Below are 26,743 nucleotides of genomic sequence, written 5' to 3' on the forward strand. Positions count from 1 at the left end.
TTTGTGTTCATCTGCAGGGCTGTATATCTAGCTGTAAGCGGATATGTGCATGTTTAGAGTAAGAACTAAGTGTTTTATTCCATAAGAGCCTTCTGTTTGCTCTTGTTGTTTTATTTAAGTGGATCATAACTAGTCATTCTCTAGTCATTCCTAACCTCGCCCCTTACAGGTGTCCAACATGGGTTGGCAGTGACCTCTAGTGGTAACAATACAACAGTGCACATTAGGAGCTGCAACTGACATCAGTGCAGTTTCTGGAAACACCACACCTCTTTTTTGACACCCTTACAAAAAGTGCAGTGGACCGGTTTGCAGCAATGTCACTTTTAAAAATCCCCTTTGTATTTTTTCATTGTTCCTTATCATAACTTATTGTCATTGTTGCTGTTATTATTATTTAAAAAGTAATGCACGTGACCAAAACATGAGTACACCTTCTCAAACAGGTTCATCAACAAGCCACTGTTATCTTAGTTCCGGCATACAGGAAATAGCCTGATGTATTCAAAGACCTGGATGCAATAACGCCAATTAGCTTGTCACATGTTTTGCTCCTAAGAGGCTTGCAACTCATAAAGCCTGGGTATAAAGTCTAGTGGTAATAACTTGGCAGTCTGTTTCAGTCTGTGTGTCTGTGCAGCAGACGGAGATGAACTGACAGAGAGTGAAGAAGCACGAAAGAGACGCAAGAAACATGAGAGGACAAGGGAGCTTTCTTTTGTGTACAGCTTGGCACTAAAAGAATGGGAAGCCTGCTGTGTGCGCTCCGCTCTCTTGGTCATGGAAGAGCCAGGGATTTTATTTTGCTTCCACCTTGCCTGCTGCGCGACTCAGCTGGAGCTCGGTCAATTTGGAGACAGGTATTATGACCTAGAAAAACACGGAGATCTCTGTTTTAGCAGTCCTTTTTCAGTCACTCTGGGAGTCTTTTTCTCTGCTCTTTGCCGACCCATCTCTCCACTGCTCTCTCACTGCCAGGTAGTATAAGGTTTTGCAAAGGTCAATGAAGGTGCCACTGGTGTAATGAATCATGCATTATAACCAGGTTTTCAGGTAACCACTGGTCAGCCATGTGATCCGACTTAACTCTTGATTTCTGTTTTTTGTAGGCTAATGTCAGGGGCATGTCTTATAATTTACAGCATATATGCTCCAATTATAACATATTCAGGGGTATATTAAGGTATCTTTAATAGTAATAACAGTCTATTGCAAATAAAAGTTTTGTTATAATAACGTTTTATAGTAAATATTAAAGAACCAAATTTAAAAGTAATGAACAGTACAGAGTAAAAATATGTAAACACCATATTATTTAATATTTTTATACAGATGCATCCATTTGTAAGCATATCCATTTGTTAATGTCATAATTAGTCAAGATGGAGCTAATTTTAACTATTTTATATTTTGCTGCTTGGTTTAATACGTGAAATCAAATCCATTGACTGTATATAAACTAGATCAAGTTATATCCTTTAAGCAGATCACACGTCTTGTGCACAAAATCTTCACTATTAAAGAAACTAGTAACTATAATAATTCAATCTAATACATGTTTTGGAGGCAAAGTATTACAAATGACTATTGTTGCTGCATATATAAAAGCATAGTCTAAATGTCCCAATCATTTAATAATAATCCTAATTCTACTGAATATTTAATACAGCATATTTTGTTCTGTTGTTCTGTTGTCATCATTATAGTACATTGGACTGCACACTGATGATGTGGGTCACAGCTGGGAAACCTGAGAGAGATGATAACACGTTGAAACATTTGAGACAATATAGTTTTCTGGATTAAGTTGTAATTTAATTGAGATGGAGATGGCAGAAATTGGTGAACTATTATTTTATTTAGGTCAGTCAATCGTGATTATCGCTGCAGCCGACGTCATCGCTCTCCAGCCAATGGCGTGGCGGCGTCCACGGATGGGGCACCCTAGACGTAAACCTTTCAAACATGGCGACGCTCCGAGGAGAGTACGGAGGTTGGGAATACGACCGTTTTTAACCGAGAAAATAACCTCCTCTTCGCGTGTTACAATGTGGCGGGGTTAGCCAGAGCCGCCGCACGCACAGCCTTTTAGACGATGTTTGCAGAGGTGAGTTATTGCCGGTGAAATGCGCCCGTGTGTCGTTAGATTAGTTTGTTTCCCAGTGGTGGACGCGGCTAGTTAGCTCGAAGCGGCTAGCTTGGCATTAGCCCGCAGGTAAACACTGAGGCTGTCAGGGGGAGAGGACGGCACGCAGCCGCTGTGTTTTCAGAAAGGCTGTCGGCTATAAATGGTAGTCCGCCCGGGATTACACAGTTAACACTTGGTTAATACGATGAATTTAGGGCATCCGCACTATCTACACCGCGGTGGTATTAGCTCGACACAGGCAATGTATGTAGTATGCGTTTAGATTATGACTACGGTCCTTCAGCAACGAATTTCTACATTACAACAGAAACAGGTGAGCTGGGCGTTAGCTGGTCTGACGGCCACAGAGGCTACAACATAATGTAAACAGCTAAAGAAAGTTTTTTATTTTTTATTTTTTGCTTTCGACGGGGTTCACTGTCAGTGCACCACTATTTACCAAACTCTATAGTTAGCAAACATTTGTGCAGGCTTATTAAGCATCGATAGCTCTCTGTGAATGACAGTGGTGATGTGGTATTCCCCTCTTGTTATACTTTTGCTTTTTGGGAAAGTCTGGGACGTTTATAAACACTTGACATTCAGTCCTCAAATCGTCAGCCCCCTTCTCCCATCAGACACAAACGAGCTGGCTCACAAAGGCTTGTACTTTAAATATTAATACGGTCTCATGAGTTGGGTCCTTGCAGAGATTTGAAGCGTCACTTGTGATGACATGTAACTTTGCGCTGCACTTTCTCACGTGATGCATGCTGCTTTCCTGACTTTAAACGGACAAGATAACGTTGCAGGCCACCATATCAGCTGACATGCAAACGTACTGGACTGTCCTCCCCACCTGAGCGGCAGGTATCACCTCTCCAGCAGTTTAAGTACAGCTTTAGGACGGTAATCAGGCTTGAGCCGCCACTGCACTGGATCCTGCGTGTCTCACTGGCAACACTGATTTTCTGTGCAATGTTAAACTCTGTGGTAAAAATGAATGGGGCTGACCTGTGTACAGCCTTTGCTTTACACTATCACGTGTTGTAGGAAGTTAAATCCTTTATGTTGTGGTTTTATTATAGTGTCATTTATGTAATGTTTGCTGTAGACGTGACACAACGTCCTGTTTACTTGTCTGAGTAAGTGGCCTATTCTAAATTCGCCTTTGTGTGCCGATTTAGTTTGTGGTAACTTGGAATGCATTGAGAGTGCTTTGTGTATTATCCCATGGCCTTTATCATCTCTGGCTAAACCTCATTAAGCTGTCTTATTCAAAGCTGTGTGGACGTTAGGGCCAGCATGCTGTCACATCAGGCCTGCTTGTCATCCAGAACACCTCTCCTTCGTTCCTGCCCTCGGTAGAGGTTGCTGCCGAACAAGCCGACAACTCCCCAGGTCAAGATGCGTGTGTGTGTGTGTGTAGGTCTAGGTCTAGGTCACGCTAAGACAGAATGAAGTTTGCATGTGTTACTCAGAATTCTCTCACAAGCGTCTAACGTAATATTTTATTAGCATGCGTATGTTTTGAATGAGCTGGGATAGGCTCCAGCCCCCCCGCAACCTTTCACGGGACAAGCGGCTGCAGAAGATGAATGAATGAATGTTTTGAATGAATCCTTTTAAGTAGATCCCTTATTTTCCCTTTTGCTCTTCACTGTCACACAAATACTGGCCGCTATCTACATGTTGTTGATATACTTTCAAAAGAAGAAACATCGCGTGTGTGTGGTGTTAATATTCAGATATAAAAACACACAAACACACTGCAGTCAGAAAACGCACCCCCCCCCCAACTAATAGCTTTGTCACCAGGTATGAGGGAATACTTTGCGTTTGACTTTAAACTGCTAAAGCGACTAAACTTTGCAAAGGAAGGGGTTCAACCCGCAGTAGGTGTGCCTTATTATTTGTCGAGTGTTACATTTCTAGTTGGGGCACTTCTAACCTAATGCTTCCTGCTAGCCAGTGTGGATCTTGGGCGAATTATGTAAATCAACAGCCACCCCTTTCTGGAGCAGCTTCTCACTAGGAAGGGAAAAGATGTAGCGTGGGACTCTGCTTGTGTCAAAGGAGGCATGCGTCTGACTTCACTCTCCCCAGGGTAACAGTGAATGTAGCATTATTAAACAACAGTTCAAAGGATAGCTAACTGGATAAAAAATATTGTTAACATGATACCCGTTTATAAAGCCTGTGCACACGTTTCGAATTAGTGGGCCGATGAAACTTCGTAGCATCTGCTCTGCGTCGTTCCTAAGTGTGGGCTGTCGGAGATTTGACATCTAAAGTATGAGCACCTCCAGATGACGGCATATGTTTTGCGTGCCTGTGAGGTTTCAGCCAGCGTAAGGACAACTCAACAGATCGGGGAAAATGTTTCAGTAACATTTTGACAAAGTTGTTTTTGTGTGAGAACCAGTATTACAACCTCACAACCTGACTTTCAAAAATGGGACAAAGGCCAAGTCAAAATGACTACAAGCAAGTTTAATAGTGCACCATTGAATATGAATTTTAGTCAGAGTTAGTTTAAATGAGGCATTTTTCCTGTCCTCTCCATAAATTATCCATCATTACTTGATAGAAGTTTTGCATTCTTAAGATTTAATCTGAAGGTTAATGTGGCAGCCCTTTGTACTTTGGTGGTCCTGATGACTTCTTACTTTCTCTTCCTCCCAGACATTAAACGTGGCTCTCCCACAGGACGGCTTTAATGGGCTGAGTTAAACTCTTGCCCAGTGACTGCACCGATCACAGTTGAAGCTCAGCACCTGTGGCCTTGCGTCGGTCACAGAAATAGAAAACTGGTCTCCAGTTTGCACCAGGATATCTAGGAAAATATAATCTCCAAACTGATAAGAGGCTGTGTGTGCAAATTTGAATGTGCCTGAAGTCAAGGACATTCAGCAATATTGTATTCCTCTGAAACGTGGCTGCGAATGAGCATTTAGATTATGTGCAGTTTTCTATTTTTAATTACTTAAAGTAGATCTAGGTTTGATGATATGATAATTGAAATAGCCAAGTTATAAAAAGTTTTAGTTTGCAGTGAAGTAAAATGAACAGTAAATATTTTTCTGCTTGACCCTTGGGCATGACATTAACACAAGTGATCCTTTTTTATAAAAACAGTCTCACTAAAACTGGTTTATCAGTTGAGTTAAGCACTTTTCAGTGTATGTTTTGTTTTCAATGAATGAGTAATGTCAGGGTCCGCTCGCTGACACTGGTGTAAAAAAAACTTTCATTGTAGCCCGTATTTACCACTCCACACGCTACTGATTATGACTTTACAGTAAATAAAAAGTTGTATCTCAGTGCCGGTCTTTGAAGCTAAGTCACGCTTCCATTAATTTGCCTCTATTCATTGTGGCTTACGTAAGGAACCGCCTAGATGTTTAGATGTGTGCATCCCCGATGGGCTTGGGCGTTAATCACCGGAACAGATGGTTCATGTTTTAAACCCCGTGTAAGCTGTAGTGACTCAAGAGTGTCAGTTATCATCTCTCATACAAAACCAAGCCTCCACATTTTCGTCACCTCTATTCACAGGCACAGCGATAGCCTCCACATTCACTGCTCACTGGCACCATTGACGTCAGACATACTACGCTACCAATATGAATTACATTCAAATATTTTCTTACGGAAGGGGTCCACTGACTACGATGAATGCTGACTGATTTCTTTATAGTTTAAAACACACAGGAAAATATTCTTTAAAGCAACTATTCTGCTTGCTGTTATGAAACTGATTAGTCCTATAACAAATCTAGATACAGTCCTTATACTTACAAATACTAAAACTTTGACTTAAGTCTGTGTGTTCCTAGATCGTGCTCACCGAGGTCTGTGTTGTTTATTAAAGAGAATGAGTATCTACTTGCTGCTCCAAGTTTATTATCACACTGTTGGCTTGTGTGTGTGTGAAACAGTCAGATGTGGGCATGAGTCTGGTGGTAACACATGTGGTGACTGCACTGGACTGCAAAAAGTTTCCCATAAGTGGATCACCTGCCTTCTCTGCGATGGTGTGTGGGTGAAAGTTTAACAGATCAGATATATTAGTACAGGTCTAGCTGTTTGTTTGCATGAACGTTTAATGTGATCGTGTAAACGGTGACAAAGTTGTGGCTGATAATATGCAGTGGTTGCCTTGGAAGGGTCATGTCAGGGCAGCGGAGTGTATTTAAAATAGTCAAAGTTTGTGGGAAGTGACAGATTGTTCTCTGAATAGCATTCCTTTGTCTTTCTACACTCCTAGTTCAACTGTAATAATGGCCTTGTGCGCTGGCAAGCCCCATTTATCCTCCCAGCCCTGCTACTATCCCTGACTTTGTGTTAGCCAGCTATGACTTGAAAGAAAAGCGGTTGCCCGGCCAGTTTACAAATATTTTGCAGTGCAACGGACATCAGCGTTTTCTCAAGACATTTAGATCTAGTCAGCTTTTTTGCAGTAAGTTGATATCTTTAAATTTATGTTGTACATAAGCAGACCATGGCTCTATAGTGTATACAGTATATTTAAGCACTTTGGCAGAAGAGTGCATGTAAATGATAAATGTCAGACAAGGAAATCTGTGAAAGCATCACGTGGCTATGAAATGCAGATGTAAATGTTGAGTCTAAATAAGCTGGTTTCCGTAACGGGGGAAAAAATAAAAAAATCAGTGCTCTGTTTATATGTGCTCAGTCCAGATTTTCAACAAAAAGAAATGTTTATGTAACGTAAGCCTGGCCTTGGTTCAAAAGATTATTGAGCTGTTAAATGTACATTAGGGTAATCAGGTTGTTGCGCCGCATGTATACAAGCACTAATATTTCCTGCTTTAACCTGATTACTCCCATAACCAGGTTTATAAGCTACGTGTCTGCTGTGCGTCATGTCTTCCAAGGCGTGCTCAGAGATGCTGTTGTTCTATTGGAGGAATGACTTGCAGGTTAAAAACCAGTTGGCCTACACTGTGTCAGAGCCTGTCAAGTCGGTTGTTTGTCTACAATGAATGGGTGAAGTCATGGTCGGCTGGTCCTCGCTGACACTCATCATAATCAGTTTTTAATTTTTACGGTTTACTGCGAATTTTGTCTCAGCTGGCGTGGAGATGAGCGACACCACAAGCTGAGAGGTCCTCTCTGGACCAGTGCCAGTAAAGTCATTGTTTAATTGCATGTTACCAGCCTCATGAAACCTGATCCAACCAGGACCCTTTATTGTAACACATCGTGCTCCAGGTCGACCTGTGATCAGCACAAACGGTGTCGGACAGTTTGAATGGAGATGTTCACACTGACATGGTGACAACGTGGAGCTGTCTGAAGAATTAGTGCTGAGCACCGAGTCACAGCCAGCTTACAAGCATTAGATCTATCAGATACATGGGCTGTTGATTCAGTGCATCTGGCCGTTCAGCCGTTCTAGTTATTAGCTAGCCTTAGATTAATTGATGTCAGCTTGGTGCTGAGGTTTGCTACCACGGAGCATGAAGAAGGAGAAAGTATTTATTTATTTATGTCATGTTGTTGTTTGAAGGACAGAAAGTGAAGTACTTTTTTTTCCTTTGCCTTTAATTTTCGCAAGATACGCTTGTGACCCATTCATATTGTTAGGGTGCATGGTCCGTGTAACGCTTATCAGTTCAATTTTCTAAACACAAACGGACATTTGGAAAAACAGAAAAATGGATTCAAATTTCCAATTTTTCATTTTTTTCCACCTTGACAAATTAAAAAATTGGATTTTTAAACTGTTTTTCCAATTTTCTGTTTTCATTCAGAGGATCAGAAATTTAGAAAATTACAAAATTGTGTAAAAATTGCGTCTGGGCTCCAATTATTCAATACTGCAATGATATTCAGTCTGTGTAACGCTTATCAGTTCAATTTTCTAAACACAAACGGACATTTGGAAAAACAGAAAAATGGATTCAAACATCCAATTTTTCATTTTTTCCGCTTTGACAAATTAAAAAATTGGATCTTTAAACTGTTTTTCCAATTTTCTGTTTTTATTCAGAGGAACAGAAATTTAGAAATTTGCAAAATTGCGTCTGGGCTCCAATTACTCAATTATTATTCTCTATCTCCCTCTCCCGCCTAGCTAGCTACGCCCCACCCCCACTCCAGCACAGCTGCAGCCAGACAGTTAGTTACAAAAGTGGACGACGTGTTAGAAGTTGACTACATAGATCCAAAAACATTCAGCATTCACCGACAGGTGAAACGCTTATCAATATCCAGCACAGACTTGACTAGAGATCGCCTAGTGTCTATATTTAAAGTAAGTAAGCTTGGTGCTTTTAACTTAATAGACGCACCCACGATAACTAGCCAGTAGCCAACCAATTCTCACAACCGGCGCAACGTCATAGAACTACGTGGAACGAGGGAGAGAATAGCATTGCAGTATTGAATAATTGGAGCCCAGATGCAATTTTTACACAATTTTGTAATTTTCTAAATTTCTGATCCTCAGAAAATTGGAAAAACTGTTTAAAAATCCAATTTTTTAATTTGTCAAGGTGGAAAAAAATGAAAAATTGGATATTTGAATCCATTTTTCTGTTTTTCCAAATGTCCGTTTGTGTTTAGAAAATTTAACTGATAAGCGTTACACGGACCATATTCTCTCCCTCGATCCACGTAGTTCTATGATGTTGCGCCGGTTGTGAGAATTGGTTGGCTACTGGCTAGTTATCGTGGGTGTGTCTAAGACTCGGGGCAGTCATGTCGACGCTGGATAACTACGAGAATATAATCCGAAATCTTGTTGAGAATGTAGGTTGTACTTGCGGGCAAGTGCAAAACTTCTTACAGACGAACTTTGGACTGAACAGGGGGGCGAGCATCTCGTCATTGTACAAGTTTTGCATGGAGATAGAGAATAATAATTGAGTAATTGGAGCCCAGACGCAATTTTGCAAATTTCTAAATTTCTGTTCCTCTGAATAAAAACAGAAAATTGGGAAAGCAGTTTAAAGATCCAATCTTTTAATTTGTCAAAGCGGGAAAAAAAATGAAAAATTGGATATTTGAATCCATTTTTCTGTTTTTCCAAATGTCCGTTTGTGTTTAGAAAATTGAACTGATAAGCGTTACACGGACCGTGCATGTCCCATTCGCGCCCTTATTTTGTAGTTGCTGTGCAAGCGGGTAGCCCCAGTATTCTCAGAATTTAGTTTAATGAAAAAAGAAAACTTCAGCAGGACATCTTAGTCATGAGACATTAATGTGTACTTTGGCAGTGACTCAACCTTCCCCTTAAATTATCACGAAATACTTAATAATTAATGCCGAACAAAGGTTATTGTGCTAATTATAGCAAAATGCAAGTTTTATGTATTTATTATAACGCATTTATGTTTAGATTGGTAATAAAATCCCTTTGTCATTGTCATCCACAGAGTGAACAGAATAGAAAGAATAGAATTATTCCTTTATTGATCCTGCATGGGGAAATTCTTTCTCTGCATTTGATGCATCCATTTCTGAGATATGTGTTAACCTCAAGCAAAATTGTGCATTCATGCCGATTGTGGCCTCTTTCATAAATGTTTATGAATAATTCACACTGATTCTCTATAGTCTGCTTGTGTGTAACGCTCATGCTATACATAGCAGCCTGTCTGGGCCATGTTCCCGAATGTGACACAGTTGGCAGCTAGTCTAATGTGTGTCATCCGATTGGCCATAGCCGGCCGCGGCAGCGAGAACAATGTGTCAGTGTCCTGAGGAAGCTCTGTCTGTCCCTATCTGGCTCCAGCAGTGGAGCTGCTTATCTAAGGAACTCAAGTATGAATGTAGGGCAGCCGAAGATCATCGCTGCCGATCATCGCGTCTGTCAGTGACTCTGTTACAAAGTCAGTGTGAGGAGTGCGCTCCCTTGCCAGTTCATTAGGTACACGGCACTTTGTGATCGTTACAACATTCGTAAACAGTGGTAGTTCAACCGTATTATCGTTTTGGAGTAGTAATAGTTTGTAATGCTGTTAAACTGTATTGAATTAAACAACTGTTATTCAGCCTGGTCCGTGCCTAAATGGGGTAGTCAAACTAATAGAAACATTTATTAGTACAACACAATACAATTTATTAGTTCGACAAACCACAGCCTCCTAAAATGAAAACACATCAACAGTTCTCTGAATACTATAAACTTCACGAAGCTTAGATTTAGTGCAGCGCTGTTAGATTACAATGCATTGTACCAACTGAGTGTATTTTACGCTGTGTTTTTACATTTCAGGATCTCTTTTACAAACATGACACCACGTAAAGTACATTGCTAAAGCATGCTTGGCCTGGTTTCATTTGTCCGGCTGGCACACTGCTGGGTTTGGAGCATTATAGCAGACCTTCACATAACAACCTTCAGCAGTCAGTCACACACGCTCCAGGGACATAAAAAAAAAAAAGTTTTCTGGTGTTTTTATAATTCTGTTTCCAGCGCTGGGGTAGCGAGGTTCTGGGAATATTGAGAGACCAGCGTAACTTACTTGGAAAAGTGGGACAAAGTTGTTAGCTGGGTTTCCTGCATGGACAATAACAGGAAATCCATAGGACGTGACACGTGTATATGCACACGCACGATCACAGTCTTTGTCTGAAGCTCTCTAACAATACCCCACAGTGTGGGTCTTCTTAAGTAATCTCTTCCTGTGCAACATTTCTTGTAAAGTTCTGCTCTGTGTGTTACGTCACTATACACCTGTCTAATTACCTGATTCAGTCCCTATTAGAGCGCCACTGGTTCAGTGTTATTATTCCGTTGCAGTGGAGTGAGCAGTGAAGCTCAAACAACAATGTTATCTTCAGACTAGTTGAATTTTAAGCAGAAGTGCTTGAAGTAATAAATGATTTGTTCTTATTTGTGTTTCAGGCCAGTCTGTCCATCTGGGGATGGGGGGGTCTTGGAGTCGTATTATTCCTCGTCACCTTTGGACCCTTTGCCATTTTCTACCTGGCCTTTTATATCTTCTGCTTCATTGGAGGGTGAGCCACAAGACAAGCAATCTTTTTCTTTTTCTTTTTCTTTTTTTTTTTTAATAAGCTTGCTGTTTTGTTATAGGACTGATCAGTCAGCTGTTCTCTCATTCTCACTTCTGTTTTCCAGGGGCTTTGCGGTCACTTTGCTTTATGGAAAGATCAACTCGGAGAAACACCTGGAAAAGTGCGAGCACTCTTACTTGCCGCCCACACACGTTGGTATAATGAAGGTAAAAGCGCACTCAAGCCCACAGACACTCTCTCCACGCCCGGGCAATCAAATTAATTAGTTGTTAATCTAATTATTTTAGCGATAAAGTCGGCCTGAAAGTAACTAGGAAGATGATTAACGTTTTTCCGTTACGCTCGTCTCACTGCTCCCTTTTGTCTCTTTCAGACTTTGGATGAGATGAAGCTGGAGTGGAAGCCTATAAAGATTGACAGGAGACTGACTGGGTCCAGTTTCATAGATGAACCACTACAACAGGTGCGTCACGACTTCCTGTGAAAGTCAAAATGGGGAAGCGCAGAATTATCAAATGATCAAATATGAGATGCAACACATGACCAGTGCTCTTTGTGAATTAAGATTTATACACATTCCTTGATGGGTTTCCCCCCTTCTTTAAGCTTCACAAAAACATTAAAAACTGAATAACTAGTGGAATATCTGCATTTAGAATATATATGAATTAGGAAACCTAATATTTTGAACCGTTTAGAGGTGTTTCCTTTTAATTTGAAGCATCTACTGTTTCCTTTATTCTATAAAGTGCGATTTACTCAGATTGGTTATAAAAAGGGCTGCATAGATAAAAATTGGACGACAGCTAAAGAGAGAATCTAAGACAACTCATAACTGAGTAAACAGTTTGTCTGATATTGGCTCTCACTGTCCGACCCACAAGGCAGATCTTACATGACGTCCTGATGTGTCCGTGCAGTGTTTTCCCTGGAATATGCCTCGGCCTGTGTGTGTCAATAGATTGATCCAGAGCAGGATGTCTGGTAATTGAAACAAGCTGGCCGTTGTTGCAAAATGCATTTATTCTCCCGGTGAATAATCAACTAAAAATGTGACAAAAAAAATCAAAAAAATCTGCGTCTTATAAAACATTATGGCCGGTACACACTAGAGGCATTCTCAGATTTTACTCTACTGAATTGTAATGAATGACTGTTTAATGTTTTTCTTGTACATAACATCTTTTTTTTTTTTTTTTTAAGGTTGTTTTATATTATATTCATATTTTTTAAATATCACCTCGTTCTCTCAGTCATCACACAAGCAGATTTTCTTTTAAATCTATTATTTCTTGGATTATAAAATGTCCAAAAACATAACTGAAAACTTTCTCTGAATTGAAAGTGGAACAGAAAATTTCGCACTTACACCAACAGGAAGAGACTGTTGCACAGCTGAGGTATTCTCGCTGCCTGAATCTGATTGACTCAGCTCAAAGAAGATGAGCTTAGTAAGTTTTCTTTGTTAGTCACAGTTTTTCTTGCCTACAGTATCCCGCAGTAACCGTGAAAGAACAAAGCAAAGCAGCGTGGCTGGCGGAGTTAAGTGCAGACACAGCAGTTAGTGATGGTCAGATGACGCTGACTCCTCTACGTGGTGTCTCTGTGCTCCGCTCCAGTCTGGGAATGCACACTTATTACTTTAGCAGCATGTGAACCTTGAGATCTCACACAGCTACGTGTAACATTGTGCAAGTCGTGCAAATCTTTCTGAATATGCGGTTTTGATTATTCTGGCACTTTAAAGGATTTGTTTACCTGTTTTTCTCATACAACATGAGCTCACTTTTGTTTGACAAATTGCTTCCTGTCTTCAGCAACTCATACAGTTAGTGTGATTCATGTGATGTCTTGAATTAATCATTGTATGTAACAGATCTACTCTGACTGTTTGTTTGATACAGGTTTTGTTAAACCCAATAACATCTGTTCTCGTAGTTTACGAGATCTTGACAGTAAACAAATTTAATTTCCAGATAACTGATTCCTGCAGCACTCATTGGATTGTCTTTACTAAATTCCACTTCCTATCTCTCTCCAGGTGATCCAGTTTGCACTGAGAGACTACATCCAGTACTGGTACTACACTCTGAGCGAGGATGAGTCCTTCCTACTGGAGATCAGGCAGACGCTGCAGAATGCCCTCGTCCAGTTCTCCACAAGGTAAAGCAGGCACATTGACACATATTTTCTGTCTTGATAGTGAACGTTTGAAACTAATTACACTTGTGTCTGTGTGCCAAGGTCCAAGGAGGTGGACTGGCAGCCTTACTTCACCACCCGCCTGGTGGACGACTTTGCCACCCATTTACGTGTCTTTAGAAAAGCCCAGGATCGCCTCGCCGACAGAGAGGACAAGCAACGTACGCACACTCGTTCTCACACACACACACACACAAGTGCTTTCTCATTCACTGTAGTGATTAGTATGTCTGGCATGCCTCCACTGTTGATTCAGCGTGTCTTTAACAATCAGCGTGATCATGTAAACATGATAATTCCACAGTTAGTCGAAGTTTGTTGATCTTCTGAGGAGATTTCATAGCAACTGCAGCACTCTTATTTTTTCCCCTGATAAATCCACGGTGACGATGTGAACATAAGTGCAGAGAATAACAGTGGCTTTCTGAACAGGAGACATAACAGAAGAGCTGGTGGACTCGTTCTTTGAGGCCGAGGTGGAAATGGAAAGGAAGATTTGTCGGGACGTGGTGTGCACTTCAAACAAAGATGAAGAAGGTAAACACACTTACACTGCACACTGTCGCGAAGAGCTCTTTGCACGCACGTGTTGCCGTCTGATGTGTGCTTATGAATCCAAATTGCTTGTGTGTCAGGGTTTCTTCGGGACTTGTGTGAGCTGCTTCTGTATCTGTTACTACCTCCTGGAGACTTCCACAACAAGAATATGAGATACTTCCTAAGGGTGAGTGAATGAACAAACTGGCCTATGATGAAGTTATGAGGAGTAAAAAGACACAGAATGACATATAGCCTTTGTTGTTTATTCAGCACGATGAAGCCTTGAGCATTTATTTATCAACAGCTTGCCCCCTGAATAAGCTGTCTTGACGAAGAGTGTGCACGTAATGTGTTTTTTAGGAAGTGCTAGCGCGCGGTGTGCTGCTTCCTCTGATCAACCAGCTGAGTGACCCCGACTACATCAATCAGTTCGTCATCTGGATGGTGAGAGCTCACACCCATCTGAAGTATCAGTGTTGTATCCTAGAACAGAAGAAGAAGTCCCAAGTGTTCAGGAGAGAAGTATAATTAGATACTGGTATGTGTGTTCTCTCTCCTTGATTATATGTAATTTTGCGTCCAGATTCGAGACTCGAGCTGCAACTATGAAGCCTTCATGAACATCCTGAAGTTAACAGACAAACCTGCTGAGCTGGAGGCTGTAAAAGACAAAGTGCTGGAGGAGCTGCAGTATCTCCGCTCCCTGGACACTGCTGGCGATGGTGGGCACTCATTTGTTCTTATTTGCATAAAAACACGCACACAAAAAAAAAAGAAAAATGATCCTTTTAAAACAAAGTGCACCGCTTGCGCCTCATGTCTTTTTGTTTCTCCGTCCTTTAGACATCAATGTGATCAAGAACCAGATTAACAGTCTTCTGTTTGTGAAGAAGGTGTGTGAGACCAGGATCCAGAGACTTCACTCGGGCAAGGTGAGAAACTGCAGCACAGCCTACTAGTGCTTATACTGGAGGATCCAGTTTAAACATCACCAGAGTTAATTCTGGTCAATGGTCAAACATCGTCGGCAGAGGTGTCAGCTGACTTCTCTCAAAGTCAGGTTGTTAGTTTTATGGTTTTGCTCCGTGCACCAGACTTATCCTGTTCCTGTGTTGTGTAGGAGGTCGATGCCTTGAAGCTGGCAGCCAACTTTGGCAAGCTGTGTGTTATCCCACTGGATCACATCCTCGTCCACAACATAGCCCTGCAGTTCTTTATGGGTAAATACGGAAAAACGCACAATCACATCACATATCACACGCATGCCAACTGTCACTGTGGTCATCCACGGGCCTTAATCCTGAACATTTCTGTTAATCATCTTTATAATCCTTAATTTATTCCGTCTCTCTCTAAATTGTAACCCCAACCTGCCTTGTTGGACGTGCTCCTTTTCAGTCACACATGACCTCGTCAGAGATTTTAAAAGGTCACTCCACTACAGATCAGATTACTGTAGTTTGTCCAAACTGGGAGTTAAGCCAAGTCGTGTCAGATCTAGTTTAGAAAACAGCCAACGGCCTAAATATTACAGCTGCTTCTGTCATTCTAACACTTCTGCTACTTGAAATATTTAGAAAAAACAGATAGCTGTGATTAATAGGGGTGGATCACTAGAACTCCAACACTGTAAACAACTAGAGAGGTGGGGTCTCAAGATCATAAGAGTGTATCGGTTGATGGACTTTTTTTTGGCTCACCGGACCTCCAAGTGCTACATTTGAAGACACCACTCCACTCACTGTGAATGTATCTGTAACCAAAGTAGTAGACACACACCATTTGGACCAAGTGTCGTTTGTGTGTCGATCCAGACTTTATGCAGGCGGCGGGGGCGCAGGCGGAGCTCTTCTTCTGGCTGACGGTGGAGGGTTACAGGGTGACGGCACAGCAGCAGCTGGAGGTGATGCAGGGCTGGCAGAAAGATGGCCAGAAGCAGCCGTCCACCACCAAGGGGCTGCTGAAGGCCGCTGCACTTGGTGTCTATGAACAGTACCTCTCTGAAAAGGTAGGGGGAGTGTTCATGCATCTCCATTCATGAATGAGCTCAACACAAAAGCAGAATGTGCCAACTTTACTTTTCTACATTTTATATATGAGTATATTTGATTTGCTCTCCTTCTGCTCTAATAGGCGTCTCCCAGGGTGCAGGTGGATGAGGCATTAGTAATACAGCTGGGGGAGAAGCTACAATGCGACGACCCCACTCCAGAGATATTTGATGACATCCAGAGAAAGGTGCTGAATCCTTAAAGACGAACTTTTAACAGTCTGTAATAGACAGTCTTATAAACCATCTTATCTATTTTCATATCTAATACTTGTGAACTTGTCGTTTGTTCTCCGGACTAATATTCCTGCTCTTTCTTCACCACAGGTGTATGACATGATGCTACGCGATGAGCGCTTTTACCCGTCCTTCAAACAGAGTCCTCTCTACGTCCGCATGCTGGCAGAGTTGGACATGTTGAAAGAGCCGAGCTATAGAGGGTCTGATGACGGCGACGGAGAATCCTTCAATGGCTCTCCAACGGGAAGCATAAACCTCGTAAGTCCACCTCACTTCATATTGACTTAAAATGCTGATGTCGGCCTCAAGTGTAGTTGTTTTTATGGCTTCTCCTCGTTTTATTACTTTATAATGACTTGTTTCTTTTGGTTTCAGTCTTTGGATGACTTGTCCAACTCCTGCCATGATGAATCTATGCACCTACATGCCTTCATCTCCGACACAGGTTGGTTCACTTTACACTGATTAGCAGAAAGTGTTTTTCTGGAGGTTTTGTTTCGTCAGCAAAACTATTTTTAGAAATGTTAACTTAGAGTACATGTATGGAAAAAATTCTCCTGACTTGCCGTGGGATCTTGTTAAACCTTCACGTTGAATGGTGTGTGAGTTTGTCGTGTTTATTGGGTTATTTTACCCCCTACTAGTCCCTCCCTGCATGTTTTCTCTTTCAACTTCTCACCTCCATTCATCTGCATGCGTCTGCTGTGTCACTGCACTCAGTTCCAGTATTCTTTATTTCTTTCATTCCATCACCTTCACTGTTTTTCTGTTCTTCCTTTTTCCTTCCTCCACCCTTCCTGTCATTCTGTCACCCCTTCCTCTCTTTTATCACGTTTCCCCTGCTCTGCATTCTCTCTTTCTCTTGCTATTCTTCCCCAACACTTTGCACCTGCAACACTTTTTTTTTTTTCAACTCTTTCGTTGGCTTCCATCAACTCCCTCAAATCCCCATGTGGATGTATTGCCGGGTCGGGTAGCTGATACTTGTCTCCCCGGCATGTGGGGTGCTGCAGGGGTTTGCAACGACCACGGTAAGACCTACGCGCTGTACGCCATCACCGTGTTCAGGCGCAACCCAGACGGAAGTGAGGACTGCTGGAAGACCTACCGCCGCTACTCAGACTTTCATGACTTCCACATGAGAATCACTGAGCAGGTGTGCACGACGTCAAACAATAATTTTATAACAAGTCAATCATGGTCTTTACGGAGGTATTTTATTGTCTTACGAATGATGTATATGTTTTAGTTTGAGAACCTGGCGTCGATCCTCAGGCTGCCAGGGAAGAAGACTTTCAACAACATGGATAGAGACTTCTTGGAGAAGAGAAAAAAAGACCTCAATGCTTACCTACAGGTACTGGGCTCATGTGTTTGTTATTTTAAACAATTCTTAGACAACATTTTATGAATAAAAAAATTTTGGAATATCTCGTGTGCGTCTTTGTGTTACAGTTGCTGCTGAACCCAGAGATGGTGAAGGCCTGCCCAACTCTGATTCCCTATGTCTATGACTTCCTAGAAAACAAGGCCTACAGCAAGGGCAAAGGAGAATTTGCACGGAAGGTCTCTAATTTTTGGTTGTTGTTTGGTAGTTTTCTGCAAAATGTAGTCAATTTTGAGTGTTGGCATTTAGGTCGAAGGAACATTTGCTGATTAAATGTTCAATTCTCCACTATTATTTTATCGTCATCAGATAGACACATTTGTGAATCCTTTGCGGAGCTCCATGAGGAACGTGTCCAACGCGGTAAAAGCCCTGCCAGACAGTCTGGCTGAGGGCATGAACAAAGTCTCTGACAACATGGGCCGCATGTCAGAAAGACTGGGCCAGGACATCAAACAGTCCATATTCAAGGTAGAAGATCTTATACAAGTAATTTGTAAATTAATGAAGCTTTTGATTGCTGCACTGCTGTTCAGTTCAACGTCTGACTTCTTTATTCCTAGGTGCCTCCTCTCCTCCCTAAGACTGATATCGACCCAGAACACTGTCGAGTCTCTGCCCAGCTTGATGACAATGTGAGTCATCGGTGTGAGTCACTGGGCAGTTTGGGCTGCTTTGTGTTTCTTCTTTTTATTATCTTCTCGCCGCTAAATGCTCTTCTTGTCGTGTCCAGGTGGACGATAATATTCCCCTCCGTGTAATGCTGCTGCTGATGGACGAGGTGTTTGACCTTAAAGAGAAAAACCAGTGGTTGCGAAGGAACATTAAGAACCTGCTGCAGCAGCTCATCAGGGCTACATATGGAGACACTATCAACAGGTCAGAGGCACACAATGTCCTCAGAGCTGACTGAAATATAGTTTACAGGCTGGGTAAATATTGGCACACGTAAAACAGACTAGTTAGAAATGTTTAAATTATGTACACATCCTAGTTAAATATTACTTAATGGGTCCTCATGCCTACTTAAATATGTCTGTGAACTTTCTTGAATGTCTGTTGGTTAAAGAAAGATAGTTTCAAGTGTATGTTTAACATGGGATATAGCACTCAGTCCTTAGTCCAACATACTGACCACCTTCAACATAATGAGCCTCAGAAAAGCTTCCACACAACTTCCCAAAGAGCACAACTTGAATCAGCTTCCCTTTGTTGTGCAGGAAAATCGTGGATCATGTGGACTACATGACGTCACCAGAGCAGGTAGCAGACTACGTTAAGAAGTTCAGGTAAACTCTTCCCCCTTTTTTTTTTTTCTTGATCTGTGACTCTCCAGAAGATTCTTGAGTAACTTTCAGTGTCTGCACCTCTGCACAGGGATTCCTACTGGCCCAATGGTATTCTAGCTGAGACCCCGCCCCGTCGGGACAAGAACATCCGCATGAGGACGCGAGTAGCAGCCAAGACCAGCCTGCTGGGCATCATGCCAGGTGAAAGTCCTTCAGCAGCCACCTGGCGACATTAGGGGATGTCTCTTTTTCCTGTTCATCACTGAAGCTTTCTATTTTGTGCAACTAAAACATACCGTCACAGCACAAATGATAAAGGTTGTCCCCTCTTTTCCCTCACATCTTATCCTTGCATCTGTGTCCCCTCCCGCTGTAAATGACAGGAAGATATGAAACCCAAAGTGATGTCAGTTTTTGATGAATGACACAGGCAAAAGCCAGCAGTCCAGTCAGCTGCAGTATCCAATCAATAACAAATAACAGATGCTTGTGTCAGTCTGATAGCAGACACCTGAGAAGGCTGGTCTTATGTATCCTCGCTCGTGGCTTGTCCGTGTCCTTCGTGAACAGTAATAATTGATTTGAGGTGTCCATCCTATTTTTGGACTGGAATGATTTTCTACTGAAGCGAAGACTGAGGAGAGATGGGGTATGAAATATGGAGCACCCGATCTGTCATTTCAGTGTGGCTCGTCCCAGTCCTCCTTTCCGTGTAGACTGTTCTTACTGCTATCTAGGGCTGCAACAACGAATCGATAAAATCGATAAAATTCGATTATTAAAAGAGTTGGCAACGAATTTCATTATCGATTCGTTGTGTCGCACGATTATTATGCCACGGAGATGTTTGAGTATTAAAAAAAAGTTGAGTTGAGCGCGGAGCGGACGTAGAGGAAAGACCATCGGAGAGACCCTAACGTTGTTCTGAAACATGGCGGAGGCGGAGAAATCAGTACAACCTAAGGGCCCGTCCACACGTACGAAAACGATCTTTTTCGTCTCCGTTTTCGATCATCGTTTCAAGAAATATCCGCGTCCACACAGGTCCGTTTCAACACGACCAAAAACGCTACTTCCTATTCCAGGCCTATAAGTGGCGCTGTTTCGGTTTCAGAAATTCACAAAAAATGGAGAGGAAGATGCGGAGCATGCGCATAAAGCTTGAGCGCTGTTTACAAATCGCCTTTTTTGCTCAGCGTGGTGGCACAGGAGCATGATATGTTGCCCTAGTAACCCTAATAGGCTCAATATCGTCTCCAGCATGAAAACTAGCATGTAGTCCGCCATTGTTGTAGATGTCGTTACGAGACGTCTCGCGGGAGGTGGAAGGCTGCTCGGGGGTGTGGCGATGACATCATCGTTTTCCCCGTATTCGCCGTCCACATGAAAACGCAAGAGCTGCGTTTGCGAATTTCTCCACCTTGGGACCCGTTTTCAGAAAAGTGCGTTTTAGGGCAATGCGTTTACAGGATACGTGTGGACGAAAGGCCAAAACGATGAAGAACTTATGCGTTTCGGCGTTTTTGCGTTTCTGTGTGGACGGGCCCTAAGTATGTACTGGAAGTGGAATCCAGTGTTCAGCCTGGTTTGTAATGTGTTGATGCTCCGGGTATGATACGGTCGTACGGCGCAGGCGAAACGGGGAGATTTTATCGTCACGTAGCGTTTGTTAGCGATATGTATTTATGCCTTTTGGATTCGAGACTTCTTCTGTCACATGAACCTCATTGTCAACTTGGGAAACTGGCAAAATGTAAGTTTAATGATTGCTGGCTTCGTAACGTGAAGTTGGAGAGAAGCTTAGCCAGGTTTGCTAGTAGTATGCTTCAACATGAAGTAGCAAGGTAGGAGACGAAGTGGAGGGATTTACGCACAATACATTCATTAAACAGAACCATATAATGCCAGGTCTCACGGCTTATTACAAAGTATAATAACAGATAATAAAACGTTGGTGGATTGTAGCCTTTACCATCGTCCACATTACGGAGATGGAGGAAGTCAAAAAAAAAAGAGACGGATGCAACAAGAGTGACACACGCTGAACTAAGCGATGAAAACAAAGGAGGCGCCGCCTTGTGGCGTAAATTGGTACTGCTCCATGTAAAACACTGGCTTTTACAGCTTGAAGGAAGCGATTTCGTTGATTAGCTGAAACGTGTTGAACAGTTGTTATGAGGCGAACTGCAGACTCTGCTGCTTCATCATCATAAAATGACGCGTGGGGACCCCCCCCCCCCTCCGGCTGTTATAATGCTCGAAAATAGCACACCTGGGGCATGATAAGGATCCGTGATATATAAACTGTTTAAAGTGCGCAGTAAACCCTGACGGCCTGAAATCACCACTGGCTCTATATATTTTTCCTCAGTTTTCCTGCCAATATGGCGGTGTCAACAAAAAAAGCCAGGTGACGCCTGGAGCTCTATAGCGATGTGTTTCAAAGCCATTTAATTCCACTGAAATACATTACAAGACTATACATGGCACATTGGATGGAGGAAGTTGGGACATGTCTCAATGCATGTTAAATCACATCTGGAGGGTAGTTGAGTTGAATGACCATACATACATGCTCACATCTATTTGTGCACTTTATTTAATATATTTGGCAGATGTAAAGCATACATGTATGTTCTTTGTGGTAGTCCATTTGTTTTTGTTTTTAAATGATTACTTTAACAGCTCAGACATGTTCAAGGAGCAACCTGTTTATTCAAAAACAGAGCTGACAGAGCAGAAAGTGCATAAAGGGTTGGAAATTAATCCTTTTTTTTAGTCCGATTCATCGATTAATCGAAAAAATAATCGACAGATTAATCGATTATTAAAATAATCGTTAGTTGCAGCCCTACTGCTATCCCATAATGAAGCTCGCCACTAAAAATGCTGGTCTCGCCAACCACAATTACAGTTTGTGTTTTCTTCTCTCTGGCACTAGGGGGCAGTGAGCCCATTATAACTTGGTGCATTCGAATGAGTTGAAGAAGACACAACACTAATTCATTGACTTGCTGCTTAAAGGGGACATTTTGGCTCTACATGAGGGATATTAATCAGTCTCACAGAGAAAACTCTAAGGATGAATAGAGACTGGTGAATTTGGCAAAAACAAATTTGAATAATTTTGCACCTCTGATTCAGAGTGGTGCTCAAGTGTTTACTAAGCTTGTCTTTGCTTGACTTTTTAAGTAGTGTTCCTTTAGACAGATATCCTAGTCACAAAGTGTCTCCAGATAGTTCATCTTATGGGATGATTGGATGCAAAGATGGGTTCGCACAATCATAGTCTCTTCTCCTGTTTCTGCTTTCAAACTCAACTGCTCCGTACATGATTCTTCTCTCAGCCTCCTCAAGAGTTTCTGCTGACATCTGTGTTTCTGTCTCTGCCTCAGACGAGTTGAAGCACATCATCGGAGCGGACACCACAAGAAAGGGCATCCTCCGCGTCTTCGACATGTTTCAGTACCAACCCATGAACCGTCGGCTGGTCTACGTTTTCCTGGAGGGCTTCTTGGAGACCATGTTCCCTCAGTACAAATTCCCGGAGCTCTTTGTCAAGCTGCACTCCCGCTCCCCCCGGATTCACAGATACAGCCAGAAACTCAAATCCTCCTCCCTCAAGAGGTGACAGGAGAGGACAGAGGCAGCGGGACACGGGCCGACTAGACACACAGAGACTTGAGAGCTGAGAGTGGGCGGGGTCTTGATGCGAAACGGTGAGGTGTGTGTGTGTGTGTGTGTGTGATCGACCCTTCCTCTTCCCTCACACACTCCTGTCGGTGAAAACACTCCAATTATCCAGACGATCATTCTGTCAAGGCAGAACAGGACAACTGAACAACACACACTCTGCCCTACTCTCACTCTGTGATACACACAAACAGAAACCCTATCATTTGCACCAAGACTGAACATGGCAGTCTTTTAGTTTAAGTTTTTTTTTTCTCCCCCTCCTCATTTTTTTTAGTTGTCTAGCTTTATCCTGGGCCAGCCGATGCTGCTTTCACGTGGTCCAGAAAGCCGACCACAAATACTGTATTGTTTTTAAGCTGCAGGACTAGATAGCGTAGACCCACACCTTGCCTTAGCTTCCCGCTTTCCGTCTATTGGCCGGCGCGGTCCTCCCATCTCAGTGGACCGGCCACACAGCTGTAATCAAACTTAACCTCATGCTGTCGACATTTGAGCTGCAACGAGCACTTGTTAACGTACAAAATTATTGTTTCTGTCTTCATGGCAACCAAAAAAAAAAAAAATAACGTCAATAGCACTGGGTTAAAGAGGCGCTGTTTTTTTTAATTAAATGTGACTGAACAAATATGGGTCGAAAAGGATGATTTTGGTTTTTGTTTTTTAAATCGTCTTTTTTCAACTCTTTTTTCTCTCTAAAGCGTTATCTGTACCACCCTCTAAGAATGGGCCACACACCCCCCCCCCCCTTTTAAATGCTACTGTCATAACCTGTGATGACCAAAGCTCATGCTGTTCATGTGTGTGTGTGTGTGTGTACTGGTTTGACGTTGGGACACTCTAAATCATTACTGTGCTTCATATCGCTGATCATGTGAAGAAAGAGAATGCGGTGTCGACCTTTTAATAACCTGTGCGTTATTGTTTGGAGGCGCACTATCTACGAATGTAGTCTCTGGTCCGTTCTGTATTTGGCTCGTGTAGAACTGTGCGTGAATGTGTGTGTGTACGCGAGTGTGTGTGTGTGTGTTTAGAACGAGGAGGCAACCCTCATCAGTCAGAAACTGTGCCAGTGTGAGTTAGTGAACCAGCCTTAAATCTACATACAGTATATACTGACCAAGAGACACTCTCCTTCACACGACTGAACATTACAAGGAAATCAGCTTAGAGATACGGAGATATATCCCTAATCACTTTTAGAGAATTAATTTGGTGCAATATTGTTTCTTTCTTTAATGCATGTGCATTTGAATCATTGTATACTGAAAATAGTTATTGTTTTAACAGAAACAGAAGACGTTTCCCCAGAAATGTCTCCTGACCCCAACAACTTTAACATTCCGTTGTTGTAAAATGTTAATTTTATTTTACGGACTTGTTTTATAAGTCGGAGTTTTTGATTTATTTTTATTATTTCTGTGCGTATGTAGGGAGTATTTTCTCTTCTTAACCCCTGGCAGCCCACTCTTGCAGAATCTGTGTTTTGGGTATTGATTCGGCAGCGGTGGGGTTCCTTTTTTTTTTTTTTTTTTCTGTGCAATAGCTTTAGCTCATTGGGCTATAGCTTGTTCAGAGGCGACCTCGATCAACTGCTTCTTTTTAATTCACGAGTGGCGTTTTATGCTTTCAAGCCTGTTGAGCGTGGGCGGATCTTCACAGCGAACTGACTGCTGGAAAAGACGCCCCCCCCCCTCTTCCACGCCTGTCCCCGCCCCCATGCCACCACAATATGTTCACAAGAAGATCCATGTCCTGTGACCAGTGGAATCACTGCTAATTAGCACTTACCGTAGCAACTGTGGGAGCCCCTCTCCCATTGGCTGAACGGAGCCCCGCTGTGCTGCAGTCATTGGATGGACCCCCCTCGTCTGCTGTGACTTGCTTGCACTGAGCAGCCCTGGTGGACTCCGGTTGGCTGAGTTGGGGGGGACATGAACTGGAGTCTCTCTTGTCTGGGAGGTGAATATTTCGCCCCCATTGACAGAGGAGGAGAAGTCACCTTTAACTTTCTGCACACCTCTCCATACAGGAAGGCTTGTCTCTTTTTTTTTTTTTTTAACCCCAGTATATATGAATCTATGATAATGAAAATTGTGCATATCTGTGTACAGTATGTGTTAATAGTGTGCCTAAATGTACTGTCAACTCTATTTTCATATTTTTCTTTAACCTGGAAAAAAAATCAATCAGAATGTCATAATCATTTTACGAGACTGAAAATGACGTTAGGGTGTTTTTTTTGTTTTTTTGCATCATGCTTATCAAACTTTTCCTTGTGAGCAGCCGTGCTCAGATCAGTATAACACTAATAAAAGGTAACTCAGACTAACTGACCCACAGTGTGTAAAGTGTCTTTCTGATTAGAGTCTAACTTAACTGTTAATGACGCTAAGTGAAAGGATCTGATAACGACGTACAGTATGTGAAGAAGTGATTGCCCCGTCTGTACTGACCACCAAATTCATCCCACAGAAAATGATGATCAAGACGGACACAGGTTTTCAGCCTACACCGATTCGGCCTTCATTTATCTTTTCACTCGTTTGTCATCCTGGAAAGTCGTCACACCACGTTTTACCTCATGATGCAAATATGTTAAGAAAGAGTGTATTTATACCCTCCACAGAGAAGCCATGAGATCAAGCATTTACGTGGTTATCAGTGTTTTCCTGTTCAACAGATTATCAAAAGGTTTTGAACAAGTCAGCCTGTTTCTGATAGAGGTAGTTAAAAGAGCATTTTTCATTCTGTCCGAGCTATCTGTTCTGATTGTTAGTGTACTAGTACTAGTGTCCATGTTAAGGCGCAAACAGCTACAGATGTTCAGACAGTACTAGCTTCTTCAACTGCAGTGACTAGGTCATGTATGACTACCTTGTTTACTAATGAATGTTCATCATTAGAGCTAAATAATTTCTATTTGTGCTACATACGGAGTAACTTTAACATCATTAGCAGCTTTATCTTCTTTTTGAACAGAGTTGTCTTAATTCTAGTCTCTTTAATTAAGTCGATTTTAACTAATTTCAAAACTGTATTGTCAAATAATTGTTCATTTTCAGGTTCTTTTCAGTCGCCAGTCCGACCTGCTAAGTCTTGTCCCAGCTAACGGATCACTGACCCACTAATCAGCAGGATGAATGTGCAAGTACAAAAATAACTTGTGTAACCTAACAAAAAAAAATAAACAACAAAGAACAGGTGACCTTGGCAAAAATGAATGATTGCACAACACGACACTCACCTAGGTGGAATGCAGCCATTGCTTTTAAACATGTACTTTTCTTGCTATGATGTTTCAAAATGTCTGCTTAGGCGAAAAAGTAATGAACAGGAGCTGTGCCGCTCATCTATCAGTGTAAAGCTGCTGCAGATTCTTCTCTGTGACACGGCAGTACAGAGATTACTTAATTCCTTTCTATGCAAACATTTTGAAATTCAGGAGCAAAAAAACAACAAAAAAGCACAAGCGATTGCATGAGTTATTGCTGCAGTAACAGGACTCTAATGAAGCTGTACCTGTTACTATGGCAACTCATTACTAGCACAGTTTAATAGGCTCATCATAACATGAAAAGCACAGGTGTGACTGAGGACCAGCAAAAAGGACATAAGGAGGATCGACAAACTGATCCGAAAGGCTGGTCATGTCATTGGCAGTGAGTTGGAGACATTTGTCTCAGTGAGGGACAGGAGGACACTAGACAAACTGCTCTCCATCATGGACAATCCATCACATCCACTACACCAGACAATAGAGGGACAGCGGAGCTCATTCTCCAACAGACTGATCCAGCTCCGCTCCCACACTCAACGCTACAGGACTACTTTCATACCATTCTCAGTCCAGCTGTACAACAACTCACCTTTCTGTAACAGATAACTCCATGTTAGTCATGGTAATGGACACTATTGCACCTTACTATCATCCCTGTGTATATAATATATATTCTTCTATCTCTATTTCTTGTACATTTGTCTATATACTAATATGCTAATCTGTACATTTTGCTTATACTATTTTATTTTACTAGGTTTTATTTACTTATTTTTATTTTATTTTATTTAATCTTTCTTTTATCCGTGGTTCTTAAGAGTGTTACTGCTACTGTGACCAAGCAATTTCCCTTGTGGATGAATAAAGTTTATCTAAGTCTGAGTCTAAGGTTGGCTGCATTCCGTTTAGGTGAGGCCGGCTG

At 42.0% G+C, this 26,743-nt stretch overlaps 1 protein-coding gene across 1 annotated transcript; it reads left to right on the top strand.

Moving 5' to 3' along the window:
- The first annotated feature begins 1,972 nt into the window (after nucleotides 1-1,972).
- On the top strand, nucleotides 1,973-24,878 carry snx13 (sorting nexin 13). The gene is made up of 25 exons (XM_084563180.1): nucleotides 1,973-2,107; nucleotides 11,010-11,122; nucleotides 11,244-11,346; nucleotides 11,514-11,603; nucleotides 13,182-13,303; nucleotides 13,385-13,503; nucleotides 13,775-13,879; nucleotides 13,978-14,066; nucleotides 14,243-14,326; nucleotides 14,466-14,604; nucleotides 14,726-14,814; nucleotides 15,003-15,102; nucleotides 15,697-15,890; nucleotides 16,016-16,120; nucleotides 16,260-16,430; nucleotides 16,548-16,617; nucleotides 17,186-17,328; nucleotides 17,422-17,529; nucleotides 17,628-17,738; nucleotides 17,869-18,030; nucleotides 18,123-18,194; nucleotides 18,293-18,438; nucleotides 18,780-18,848; nucleotides 18,937-19,049; nucleotides 22,244-24,878. Exons 1-25 carry the CDS (start codon nucleotides 2,096-2,098, stop codon nucleotides 22,477-22,479), a joined length of 2,865 nt encoding a protein of 954 aa, XP_084419306.1. The 5' UTR covers nucleotides 1,973-2,095; the 3' UTR covers nucleotides 22,480-24,878.
- Nucleotides 24,879-26,743: the final 1,865 nt, after the last annotated feature.

This window comes from Chelon labrosus, assembly GCF_963514085.1.
Source record: "Chelon labrosus genome assembly, chromosome: 16".
Lineage (NCBI taxonomy): Eukaryota > Metazoa > Chordata > Actinopteri > Mugiliformes > Mugilidae > Chelon > Chelon labrosus.

What these genes read in the sequence shown, in the direction of transcription:
- snx13 (XM_084563180.1), top strand. An exon ending in CAACGGGAAGCATAAACCTC is followed by an intron (nt 16,431 to 16,547) that starts GTAAGTCCACCT and finishes TTTTGGTTTCAG; the next exon opens with TCTTTGGATGACTTGTCCAA. An exon ending in ACATGAGAATCACTGAGCAG is followed by an intron (nt 17,329 to 17,421) that starts GTGTGCACGACG and finishes TATATGTTTTAG; the next exon opens with TTTGAGAACCTGGCGTCGAT.